General features: G+C 41.1%; 1 protein-coding gene across 2 annotated transcripts; it reads right to left on the bottom strand.

The window, feature by feature from the left end:
- Positions 1 to 543: 543 nt before the first annotated feature.
- tgfbrap1 (transforming growth factor, beta receptor associated protein 1) lies at positions 544 to 12,997 on the bottom strand. 2 transcript variants are annotated; one of them, XM_015045890.1, is made up of 13 exons: positions 12,474 to 12,997; positions 9,748 to 10,463; positions 9,215 to 9,409; positions 8,645 to 8,799; positions 7,545 to 7,627; positions 6,924 to 7,104; positions 6,670 to 6,830; positions 5,478 to 5,535; positions 5,225 to 5,368; positions 4,699 to 4,842; positions 4,246 to 4,405; positions 3,654 to 4,117; positions 544 to 2,666 (listed from the first exon to the last, which is right to left on the bottom strand). In XM_015045890.1, exons 2-13 carry the CDS (start codon positions 10,442 to 10,444, stop codon positions 2,478 to 2,480), a joined length of 2,631 nt encoding a protein of 876 aa, XP_014901376.1. In that variant the 5' UTR covers positions 10,445 to 10,463; positions 12,474 to 12,997; the 3' UTR covers positions 544 to 2,477. The 2 variants fall into 2 exon arrangements, with proteins under 2 accessions (XP_014901376.1, XP_014901377.1); XM_015045891.1 differs by having other exon boundaries at positions 9,748 to 10,458.
- Positions 12,998 to 13,099: the final 102 nt, after the last annotated feature.

Below are 13,099 nucleotides of genomic sequence, written 5' to 3'. Positions count from 1 at the left end.
ATGATTTAAAGTAATGGTGCGGAGGCCTTTCCAACAAGCTACAGTTAAACTCTTTGGACAACAAAGCTTTTAAGAAACACAGAACTGGACATTAGTTTTAACAGTGTCAAGCCTTTTGGCGTCATTTTTCGTTTAATGCACGTTCCGACAAGGTTTTCTGAGGACAAATATGTTATACAAGTAATATGGCTCTGATGAAGTAAGTCCTCAGTTTGGCTGCATCTTGCCAGACTGAAAAAGTATTATGTATGACGTCCAAGCCACACCTCATTCTTAATCCGACAGATGCACAGCATTTAGAAAGAAGCTGGAGACAAGGTTCTTTGCTCTGATGACAGGCCCGTAAAGAAATTCAGGGTTTCTGTATGACAGAAAGCAGCTGACCTCCATCTCTTTCCGTTTTCCATGGGGGTGCCACAGCACAAAGGTTAAAACCATAACTCTGAAGCAGGCAGCTTTGAAAGCTAAGAAGAATTAAGCCATTTGGGTATGTTCTTGGGCCACCAAAGCAGTTCATGATAAAACTTTTTGTTGTTGTTGTGGTTTTACCCACATTTTCCAATGAAAGAGAAAAGTTGAAATGATATATGCGCCACTGGCACATTTTCGTTAGAAATCCATCGTCTGCGAGTGTCAGATGCTGTTAGATGCTGTTTTACTCTCTGCAGTGCAAAATAATATCTGTGGCATGTAATAAATGAAGAGAACATACTTAGTTATTTGAACTGCATATATTCATGTTAGATGTAGCCATTCTGAAGGCCTGCACGTTGCTGTCGTTTTAAATGTTACACAATACTGCCATCGTGTGGCCAGATTTATTTTTGCAGATTAAATAGTCGCATTTCTTGCACCAAAACAATTACAGTAATAAAAAGAGGAGAAATTGCCTTCATTAATGACTATTCATTAGTCTGAATCAAATTATTAATTGGGACTTAGGTGTTTAAAAAATTTAACATTCGCTACGTTTTAAGCTATGTCAATTATTTAAATGTGCGTCATACTTCTAGTGTGACGTTTAAGGGTAAAATTTAATGCTGGCATAACGCAGAGCCTCCAAAATCTAACCTGAAGGTTCAGCCAAGCTGTCCCTTCTTGGGTACGATTTTTATTTTTCCATATTTGCACGAGGTACACCACCCTGAAGAAATTTACATGGAAAATTGTTTGTTGTTCTCCTGTTCTGTGCTGCTGTCGGTAACCCTGGAAAAAAAATGTTTTAATTATTCATGTTCCCACTTAAAAGTACTTGAAGGTTGTTCAAGATTGCCTTTCATTTTCTTCTTTCTTGTGTGGTGTTTGTTCGGGATTAATGACAGAAAACAATGTGATGCTGAGAGCTATTCTTCAGAGCACAGATGATTATTCACTATCTACATCGCTTTCTGCCCAATCCATCTCTGCATTTCATTCGACTAACGAAAGGAATTTACGAAGTAAATGAAACCTGTTTATTTTGAAAAGCTTTTGCCTTTTTTTTTTTTTTTTGGAATATGACAATATGGCTCTGTGAGGCAGCTGGGCGTCTTGAGGCGGGAGAGTCGTGGGTTGGAGATCAAAGACACTGCTGTTGACAATGAGGTGAAATTTGATTTAATTTGAACTGGAGTGCACTTCATTTGTAAAAGCATCTTCAGTGTAACAGAAGCCGAAAGTAGAATGGAAACCATTTTTTATTAGTCAAAGCCAGACAGTAAGATCCCCCCCCCCCATATTTTCAATGGGGGGGTATAACATTTAATTCATTGTACAGGTTTCAGTTTTCTTTCAATTCCCTTATTTGCATCTGAAGCTGCATTCAAATGTACATTTCTCCACTAATTATCCATAAGAGCTCATCATGTCTTTTCCTCATAGACTCCACAGGTCACCAAGTTTTTTCTTTTTTTTTTACTTGGATAATAATCAAAACGTAGCAATAGGTCGGATCAAAGTGTTGCCATGTGAAACGCTGTGATACAGAAACGACTGATGTTTGCAGAGGAGGACGGGGAGGCGGCAACAGAGACACCAGCTCTTGCAAAAGACACACACAAAGAAAGTGCCTTTGCAGTATTTCACATTAAAACCTGGGCGTGCAGCGCGCACGTCAGGGCAGAACAACACCACAAACTGACTTGGACAAGAACTGGAGGAGTCTTGCTATTATTCCATGCTTCACAAATATTTGAAACGGGACTAAAAATAATAAGAAAAAAAAAAAATCATCTGTTAATTTTTGTTTATCCAATTCAGGGTTTCACCTTTTTTGAGTGAAGACGGGACGGATGCGGAAAGAAACTGAGCTGGGATTTCTAAATCTGCACGTGTGGCGCACGTGAACCGAACTGAGCTGAACTCAGCGGCACTGAGCCGGCTCCCTCTGTGGTCTTCACGCCACGGCTGAAACTGGTTTCTCCTCTGTGCCTCTTGTTCTCCCAACAGGACTGCAGCCTCCGGTCGCACATCAGACAGCAGCGGGGAAACGTTTAGTCTCACGTGTGGTTACCGCTATTGGCTAACTGTCTCTTTGTGGGAGAGTCTCTTACTCTCTGTGCGGCGCAGTGGACGTGGACAGGCACTCCTCCGGGCAGACAGACCACGCTGGGCTCACTGAAGGTGTTGTGGCACAGGTGGCATCCCTTCTTCTCCGACACGACGATAGGTTTCCTCCGCTCTTTTAACTGTAGAGGAAGAAAACGCGAGTTGCAACAAATCAAATATGAAATCTTTTTTTTTTTTTTGTGCAATATTTCGAAATCGAGTATCAACTATTCAGAAGAAGGAGCAAGAATAACGTCTGATCAGACTTTGTGATTATGCGCCTCGGTTGATTTATATTTTTATTATTAGTTCCAAATTAAAAATGGGTTTAAGTACATTTAAAATGCAAGTTTGACCGAACCGACTTATGGAAGCGTTTAACTGCCAGAGCTGGAAAATAAATTAATTTCATTTAAACGAGAAAACTTTGTTACGACATGCAAAACTCGTTAAAAAGAGTTTTCGCCATTAAAAAAAAAAAACTTAAGAATGAAATTTATACATCTCATTAAAACCTAAATGTATTCTCTTAAATAAGAAAGGTTGTAGCATCCTTTGATGCCACGGGGAGAGGATGGAAAGTCACGGCAGGCCGTCTGCACCTTTCCGAGTCGTAATCTGTCAGAGCGCATTTTCACATCTCGTTAAAATGAGCAATGCTCTCGTTATGACGAGATATAAAACGAGAAAGTTTTTTTTTTTTTTTTTTAAGTGAGAAAATCTCATCAGACGCAAAACTCGCTCAAAGTTTTTCGTTAAAATGAGAAAGTGGATCATTTCAGCGAGTTTTGCATCTTGTTCTAACTTTTTTTTTTTTATTGGTTTAAATGAGAAACGATCTTGTTAAACACTTAATGTTCTTGAATTAACTCTGTCCGTTAAACACTTCTGTGGAATCTGGCCCAGCCTTAAAAAAGGCAAAATATTCAAAAACACCTACCAGCACATAAGAAACAACAAAGTTAAAGTCTATAAAGCCCACTAATTTAATTAGCTGGTACCATCAATTAAAGCATAACCAACATTTGGTTAAAAAAACATATATATTCATGAACAAATAAGTGGACTGTTTAGGAAAGCAGATAAATCTTGTCATTCAGCTTTTAGTGCTCTCCTGTGTTGCTCACCCTGTCGTGCAGCAGCTGCACGTTCTCAGAGCGGGCGAGGCCCAGAGCGATCTGGGAGGTCCGGCCGGCGTGCATGCTGGCCCTGATGGCCCGGTTCAAGAAAGGCCTCAGCAGCTGCAGCGACCAGCTCTCCGGGAGCATCCGTAGGACGCGGACGGCGTCGAACACCTCGCCGTGCCTGTTTAACAGATCCACGGCCGCCATCTCCATCTCGCCGCCGCCGCCGTCAGCCGCTTGACCTTTCCCAGGAGGGCTGCCGTCGAGGTAGACCCCCAGGAGGAGGTGGAACAACCGCTGTCGATATGCTGGATCGCGACTGGACGAGGCCCAGATGCAAAAGGCCTCGGCGGACGGGAAGTCTCTGAGTTTGTGGACCAGGATGTGCAGCGCTTTGTCGTGCTCCTCTAATTTCCCATGCAGTGTTGCACGCTCTAGCAGCAGCTTGTCACAGCTCTCCATTTTACCTAACCAGGGTTTAATCAGATTTAAAAAAAAACAAACAAAACAAAACAAATAATGAGCTTCAATCTGAAAAATGATCTCACTGACTGTAAAATAAATATTCCTGTTGCACTGGGTGGTTTGTGTTCACCTAAAACAAACTGTACACGGTATAAGTCGGACTCCCTGAGCATGGCTTGGAGCTTCTCTCTGGCTCTGGTCAGCTGCCCCTCGTCAGTCGGCGACTCCGACAGCAGCAGCCTGACCCTGTCCAGGTACAACACGACCAGGTGTGTGTGGAACTTCTCTTTCTGCACAACAAGAAGGGAAAAACGACCCCAGAAATAGTCAAATCCATCTATATAGTAACATGATGACCCGTTGCTGTGTTTGGGTCTGGCTAGGTTATCAATGCAACCACCCATTTTCACAAGCAGTAGTACTTATGCTGCAGGATTTGTGAATTCAGATCACATTTATTTGATTCAAAGAGCTTACAAGTCCTGGTTGTGGGACTTGTAAGCTCAAGATATGTTCTTGCATTTTTTTTCCCCAACTGTATCCCCAAGTAAGCGTTACATCTAATAAACTCTTTTTCTTTTACCTGCATTTTTCTCTCCAACACAAGATGCTCCAAGTAGAGAAGCAGAGCCTGGCTGTGTTTCCCCAGGTAGGCGATGACTTCATCTGGGTTCACCTCTGATCGATCTTTGCCGACGGGCCTCTTAGTAAAGATCCGGATACCTGTCTATAAAGAAAAGGAAAAAAAACAAAACAAATAAAAACTCTGAAATGGTCAAACACATCTGTTTGAAGAGAACCGCAGGGTCTGTGGAAGTTCCTAAATACTTTATTTTGCAGATTTCACAACCGTGTGCAAAAGAAAAGTGAACTCATTTTGTTTTTTTTGTAAAAAAAAAAAAAAAAAAAAACAAAAAAAAAACACCTTTAATTATATGGCTGAAGAGAATACACAGTAAATATTATGAATGAAGAAGAGAAGTAAACATACTGTAGCCATGAAAAGTGGGAAGTTGAATCTTCCCAGAAAACAAATGTTGAAGAAGATAATATTTGCGTCAAAGCTGCACCAAAAGTCAGACATCGGAGTTACATTTTTGGGAACCTACGGTGGGATCCTTCTGCAGAGCCCAGTCTGCATATTTCCACACAATCTCCATACTGGAAGAGCAGCAGAGGAAGTCCACGATGTACTCATACAGATCGGATCTGGTGGAGTCCTGCAGTTCGCCATCTACAATGCGAATCCACAGCTAAAGAAAAACAAAAAAAACAAAAACAAAAGAGAAGACGTTAGTGATCTGGTGCAGGTTCTGTTTATTTTTGGAAAAAAAAAAAAAAACAAATCGTAGGAATACAAACCTTTAGCGCTGCCGCGTCCTGCCCGTTAAAATGATAGAGAAGCCCGAGTGCAAAATATCTGAGAGAAATAAAAAGAGCGGATTGAGTGGAGCTTCAAAAACATAATTACATTTCTGTGCCGAGTAATTAAACCGGCCTGGTTGAACCGGACACGGATTTAACAGCTTCATCGGGAAGTTAATTAACAGCACGGGACAATGAGCGGTATTTACCCAACAAAGGCTCGCCTCGGACAATCCTTTAGGAATTGGTCAATTTCATCGCTGCAATAATTAATGGAAACCATACCGATTCCCACGGTAATCCTCCCTTCCAACTCTACATGCCAATTTGCTCGGAGTTTAAACAGAATCGCTGAGATTAATAATTGAAAGTTCTCGCTTCTTATAGAGCTGATAAAGAAATCACAGTGTAATATTTGGGTCTTGATCCGCTGTAAAGAAATGGACATTTTAATAAGGAATCTGCATTTTCCATGCGGCAGGGTTCCAACACACACTCATGACCAAATCACCGTCAGAAATGTTTTTTTTCCAGTTCGTGTTAAAACTCCCCGACACAATGTCAACTAAAATTATATCTTTTAACTCAGGCTGCGACTAATTATTATTTTAGTAATTGATTTTTCTATGGATTAATTTGATCTAAAAAAAAAAAAGGCACATTCTGTAGATATTTAATTTAACCCCTTTGTCTCATTTTGGACAATATTAGAAATACATTAAAAGACAAAAAATAAACAAATAATTCTGTTCACTTTTCTAAATAAGAAAGTAGTACAGGTTTCTTTAGTGTACTCCTGATCATCTACAGCTAAAAAAAATAATAAAAAAAATACTTCAAACACCAACATGTGAAAAGCTCAGCCCCTTTCTGTTTGACTTACCATCAATACAATGACCGGCTAATCTGATGATTCATGTTTGGATTAACCAGTTAAAGCCACTATAGGAGTTCCGAGTAGAACATATTTACAGTTTTTTTTTTTATCTTAAATGCAAAACGCATATATTTCTGTACAGTTTTGACTTAATTACTGTTCTGACTGTGTTGTACTTTCAGCCTTTTTTTGAGTCTGCACCGGCTAATCGATTACTTAACTAGCAGACGATTACTCCAGCAATCGACTCGTCACGGTTACTCGCTGCAGCCCTACTTTAAACCGGACGAACAATCGCAGCAGCATACGCACTTGTGATACTTCTCCAGCCACGGAACGCTGTCTGTGAGCACGCAGGAATTGTCCGAGGCCAGCAGGTCCAGCAGGCTGTCGTGATCCTGCTCGGCGTAGAGCTTCAGCAGAGCCGTGTCCACGTCGTCTCTGCAGCCGTTCACCACGTCGGTGCTGCGAACCTGAACGGAAGGAGGGGGGAAAAAAACGCAACATAAAGCCGCACAACCGCGCGACGCGCTGCTAGACTACGAGGCTATTTTAATCCGGGTTACCTCTCCCAGATAGCTGATGAGGAATTTCTTGCATCGCAGCACTTTCTCCTGGTCGCCTTGTGCCAGGTGGTTGAGATCCGCGAACTCGTGAAGAGGAGGGTGGCAGCGCATGAACGAGGAGGAAGCCGGTAGCAGCAGGGGGTAGAGAGAGATGAGCTCCCGCACATCCAGCTCACCCTTCCTGGAACAATTCAAGATATTTCATATGACGTATCAAAAGACAAAAAAATAAAAATAAAAAAGACTAATATTTGTCATACAAGACCGACACATTTATCAAATTACATGAAGCTCCTTTTTGGAGGTGTCAATAGAAAGACAAAGACATAGAAAAGGATATAAGCAACTTATTTCCGAAAACATCGCATCTTTTATCAAATTATTGAAAATGGTAATTATTAAAATCTCCAACGGTTTTTGAAATATGAAAAAGACAAAATAATGTCAGCAATTACAGGAGTAGCCTTAATGAGTTGAGATGAGGCTGTCACTTTACGTAAACCTTTACAGCAATGATGAAATTGAAGCGCACGAGATGCACAAGGGAAGAAAAATTCACAAGAATCGGATGGTTCTCGTGGAAGGGTTGAGACGTCAAGAAAAAGGAACTCCAGCTGTTACCTAAAGTGTTCTTTAGCCTCCAGGAACTGAAGCTGGCCAAACTTTATGAACCCTGCCTGCTGAAGGATTCTTCTGTGCAAAATCTGAAGAAAGTGGCAACAATGGAAAGAAAAATGTCACTACAGAAATTAAAAAGTGCGCCAAGTACAACATGACATTTTTCCATCCTAAGCAAAGTAATTGATCAAATATGTAATTTTATAACAGAGCGATGACTTAAAATATCTAAATTCTTAAGTAAATATCTATCAGTAATCTCCTCTTGCTGTTCAGTTCAACAGAAAAAGTTTCAAAATATCAAAAGAAAAAAAGAAAGCAACCTCATCCCAAGATTTTAAAACGTCTTTCTATTCTGCGAGATTTAATTACCAAGCAAAGGAAAGTAACATAGTCACGTAGCTGGCATTAACTATTAAGATTAACTGGCATTAATCACAATAAGAGCTTGGACTCATTCTCTCTATGTACGCTCAAATGTCAAAAAGAAATCATGCTGCCTCTGTCAGTCATTTTAGCCCAGATGTTACATCCAGAAATGTTTATTTTGATTGCCTTTTCATTTGTGAAAGTAAATTAAATTCTGCATTTTCACTAACCCCTTAAAAATGTGTGTATGGAAACTAAAAAAAATTGTCCTAAACCCCTCGAAAACACTTTTAGACCTGCACAGGGCTAAAAATCTAAATTAATAGCAGAAAGTCTCACTACTGTACATTAAAATTTCTAAAGACATATAACATTTTTTGACTCTATATATATATATATATATATATATACATTTTGACTCAAGTCCGACTCTGCTTCAAGTCTCATGACTCAAGTCCACACCGCTGGTGTATATAGAAAACAAACGTTTAAGAAGCTTGTTTATTTACATTTTGCTTCATTAAATCCAGACAAACTGAAGGTTTTTTTTTTTTTTTTACCTTCTATGCAAACAGGATTTGGTGTGTGTCCTATAATTATAGCACCATGAGTTGATTAAAAGTTTCCGTTTCTCATTTGTACCCTAAGGCATATACACACCATCAGCCTGGCATCAGTAGTTCTTTTAGGCCTCGTATTTGGTCTTTCCATTGAAACGACCTGCTGATATTTACCTGGAACTTGTCTTTGGGAATATTTCTCTGAGCTCCCTCGGTTAAGACCAGCGCTTCCTCCACTCTGTGGCCAGCCAGTAAGTCTTGTATCTGTCTCTCCAGTGGCAGTGGAACCAGGACGTAAACAGACTTGGTGGAAGCCAGCATGACTTTACCTAAAACACAAAACAACGCTCACACACTCAGACTGTGACTGCGCGTGTGTTTGTTTTAAGGAGAGCCAGTCGACTCATCCTCTCTTTAATCCACCGCTATGCAAAGCAACTATTAAAGGGTGTTCAGCTCTAAAACGAGATCAGTTTTGTTATTTTATAATCAACATTTGGCAAACAAGAAAAGTTTATATTAGGATCTTTTTTATATATATAGAGCCTTGCAAAGGTGTTCCAACCTGTGGAATGCTGAAGCTTAACGTAAGCGAAAGACAATGAAACTAACCATCTAAACAGAAACACTACAGCTAAGAAGACAGTAATTTGAGTGGCTGTAAAAAAAAAAAAAGATCATCTCTATATTTTAACCACTTAAACATTTTTGATGGCATGTGAAACCCAGAGGTTGCGAGCACACCTTCAAAATCTTGCAGAAGGCGTCCGTCCCTGAAGGAAAGAGTCTGTTTCAGTTGTTGGTCCAACATGCTGTGGATGGTGACGAAGTTCTCGTCCAAAGCCACCACGTACGGAAAACACACAGCGGCGGCAATCACGCTCTCTGACCAGTTAACGGGAGCCCGCTGAGACGCTCCGTCTGAGTTGGCGAACATCCCTGGAGGCGGGATGAAGAGGGAGGAGAAAAAAAACAAAAAAAAACTTTCACTGAACACAACAAGGTAGAGTTAAAACCTTTCAAACTTTAGAAAGACTGGGAAAGCTGGACTCTTCACTGACTATGTAACAAATATTGTAACTTTCAGCATGTAATAGACTTTTGTTTCTGGGAACAGAAACAAGACTGTCTAAGCAAAACTAACTCTACAACCTAAAACAAGAGGAAAAATTTGCTTCAGTACAAGGTGCAAAGCCGATTCTTGTAGGTGGATATGGAGCGCAGCTTTTGCTCTCGGCAGAACTCCCAACTTTTCAAGCCACCGTCGATAAACTCACCGAGGCCGCCGGGAGCGGCAAGGAGGAACTCCTCCCGGCTGATCCTCTTCACAATGGGCCTCCTCTCCTCGCTGTTGTAAGGGAAGAGCTCCTGCGAAGCTCCTGTGTTGTAGTTAAGGATCACGTACTGCGTCGTGAGGGCCAAGCACAGGAAGTACCCATCGATGCTGACGGCGCACGGCTGCTCCGGAGTATTCACCTCCTTGACCAACTGCACTCTGTCCTCGTAGACCATGTAAACCTGAACCGTCCGCCTCTTGGACGACAGCACGCCCATCTCCACGCAGAACGGGTCCCCGTTGACGGGGTTCTCGTTGACGCAGAACGTGGTCACGCCTCGGATTTTGGCCCCGCCGCCAGCTGCCGAGGGAACCGACTCCAGAGTCACCATGTCGACGAGGAACACCATTCCATCGCAAAGCACTATGAGACGCTCCAGAGCGGAGGCGGCACGCAGCTCGGCGACGGGCTTCTTGAGGCCGAGGTATTTGTGCAGCAGCTTCTGGGTCGAGTAGCTCAGCTTGCCTTTGGAGGAAGCGACCTCGTCCAGGAGGAAGTGGTGGATGAAGCAGTCGTTGGTGCCCACATACAAGTGTTTCCCGCAGCATTCGATGCACTCAATGTTGATGCGAGCCTTGTCGCCCATGAGGAGGTCGCGCTCCACGGCGGGAACAAGCTCAAAAGCCTTCACGCTCATCTCAGCCAAGGCATCTAGGCTAAACAGCAGAAGACAGGCGTCAGTAAAACCGCACGAAGACAGACGGAGAGAGGAAGTAGTTGATTTAATGAAAATAAATGTTACCACCGTCAGGCAGCTCGGACCCTTTTAACATGAACCTAGCCATAAGAAAAGGGTTGAGTATTTCACAGGATCATTTCTCTAAGAAAGACGTTCTAACCCTGGAAATGTACAAAAGGTCAGTTCAGACCTTTATTTTTGTTTGTCTAATTTTGTGGAAGCATCGCGATCCACTCAGCGCCGTAAAAAATTAAGTACGCCCTCAACTGTGTGCAAGCCCCGATTAATTTAAACTCTCTACAATTTAATCCACTGTATTAAACGCTGCAAGGGATTTACAATAAAAATATGCATATTCATTTGTTAGGATTTAGCCTAAAGGTTAAAAAAAATAAATAAATAAATCAGCTCTGAATGGTCATCAGGCAGGTGAAGTACTCAACCCTGGTTCATTATATACGATTTGCAAAATTTCCCCCACTGTCTAAATCAAGAGAGGGTCCTTCGATGTGCTTTTTGTGTTTAATAAAAATCCAATAAAGGATGGGAACATATGCTTTGAAGTATAAATGGGGACAAGCTTACTAATCTTGTGTAATATTAATAATTATCCATTAGAGCTACAAATAGGCTTTATAGACTTTTGAAGTCAAAATGGAGTTTATCCTAATATCTTGTGGTATTTAGTTTGTTGAAGATAAAAAAAAAAAGTGATGATAGGAAGTCATAAAAAGAAACCACTGCAGTCTTTTTTAGCAACAGACTTCATGGCGGGACTGCACCTTCCTGCTGCCAAAGCCCACAGACACAGGGACTGCACTTAGGAAAAATACTATTTATAGACAATGTTGGGACCCATTAGTACATAGGTAATGCAGTTCTATTGCTAAGCAGCAAACAACAAGCAAATTTAATCATATTTTGAAAGATTGTGCTGTTTGTTGCTGCTCGCGTAGACCTAAGCTTGGAAATATTTTTTTGGAGGGACGAAGAGGAGTTCTGCAAACATCATCAAGTAAAGCTGTCACAACAACTCAAACATCTTATGACGACTAGAAGAATTTTACAATAACGATAAACAACGATTTCCCACCCCTAGTTGTAGCCTTTACAGCCTTTATTTCTGTTTACATTTTGGCTGTCATTACTTTTAGAATATCTTTACAGGAGAACAACGAAATGTTCCCTGAGGGTCAAGTTGCGTTTATTGAGATTGTTTAATGCAATCTGATCGCAATTGAAATAAAGTCAAGTTAATGTTTTTAATCTTCCCAGAAGTCAATGCTAGTGATCAATACTTCCTGAAACGGTTTTCCATACAACTGTATCACATGGCGATGACTGCAGATTTCAACACAGCTGTACATGAAGCACGTGACTCTGTACTTCCTGGCCGTTAAAATCATTAATATAAAGACATTTGCAACATATATAGGCATGTACGGATTCTTAAGCACGTATACAAGTATTCGAGAAAAGAAAGAGGGAAGGAATTGGAGACTTTCTCTTTCTTGCTTCAGGATTGGCTTTAGCTCCCTGTTAGCTTCCCAAACCAAGCGCCCAAAAACGGCATGAAAAGTTCCCTCCGAGGTAAAACCCAACTGTCAGAAAACAGGGTATTGTGTTTACATGTTGACACCATTCAATGAAGATTGAAATGGGTTCTCGCTTTCTTAAAAATCCGTGGGAATCTTACTGGTGAAGCTGCCATTAGCTTACACCGTTCTAGCCAGGCTAAAGCTAACAATATTTCTTATAGTTATTGGATTTCCAATTATGTGACTGAAATGGGAGATTTTCAGTGTGGGTTCAAATCAGCTGAGCTGGTTTGCTGTTTCATGTGCGTGTCTGCTTCAAAAATAGAAAAATAAATAAATAAAAAGCCATGAATCCAGTCGATCACTCATCTCTTGATCTGATGCTCGGCGGACCAACTCCCAGCCGAGTTTGTGGTGGAGTTGTCGGTGTTAGCAGCTACGATACCTACCGCTGCAGACAGGCCGAATCAGCACCAAAAGGCGAGCCCTAATGCTCTGGAGGCAGCCGTCATGGGTTGTTTGTAAAAATACACATCAATCTAGCCATGGTGTCCAAGAAGGCACCGAGCCACACTGAGGAAATTTTTCGTTTTTACTGCTCGGGTCCTTCCGATCCAAAGTAAAACAGCCTCCCATCTGAACCTCCGCTGACTGCAGGTGGAACGCAGGTGCGTTCAAGACCATCCGGGCGGGGAGGAAATCTGCAAAGACTAATAATCAACACATTACAGTGGGCAATTCCATCCATCCATCCATTTTCTGTACAGCCTTGTCCCTAGTGGGGTCGGGAGGATTTAAAAAAACGAAAGAAATAAAAGAAAAAACTTGGAGACAATTAACATTTGATCAAGTTGATTTTGTTAACACTTTTTTTAAATAAAGCTCTACTTGCAGTGTCAATGAAGCAAGTGGTTCTAAGTACGTCATATCTATACTTCCTTACCACTGTAAATATAAATCATATATTTTATAAATACGTTTAAAGTTATAATAAACACAATTCAAAAGAAAATACATATACAATCTCAGTTGGGGACTGGTTTTTAGTCTCATGTAACAATAATAAGAACTAAAG

The sequence above is a fragment of the Poecilia latipinna genome, unplaced genomic scaffold (assembly GCF_001443285.1).
Source record: "Poecilia latipinna isolate Pla-1442-1.1 unplaced genomic scaffold, P_latipinna-1.0 Scaffold752, whole genome shotgun sequence".
In the NCBI taxonomy this organism is placed as follows: Eukaryota; Metazoa; Chordata; class Actinopteri; order Cyprinodontiformes; family Poeciliidae; genus Poecilia; species Poecilia latipinna.
Note: the sequence above shows the minus strand (reverse complement) of the source record. Positions and strands in the feature narration are given on the sequence as shown.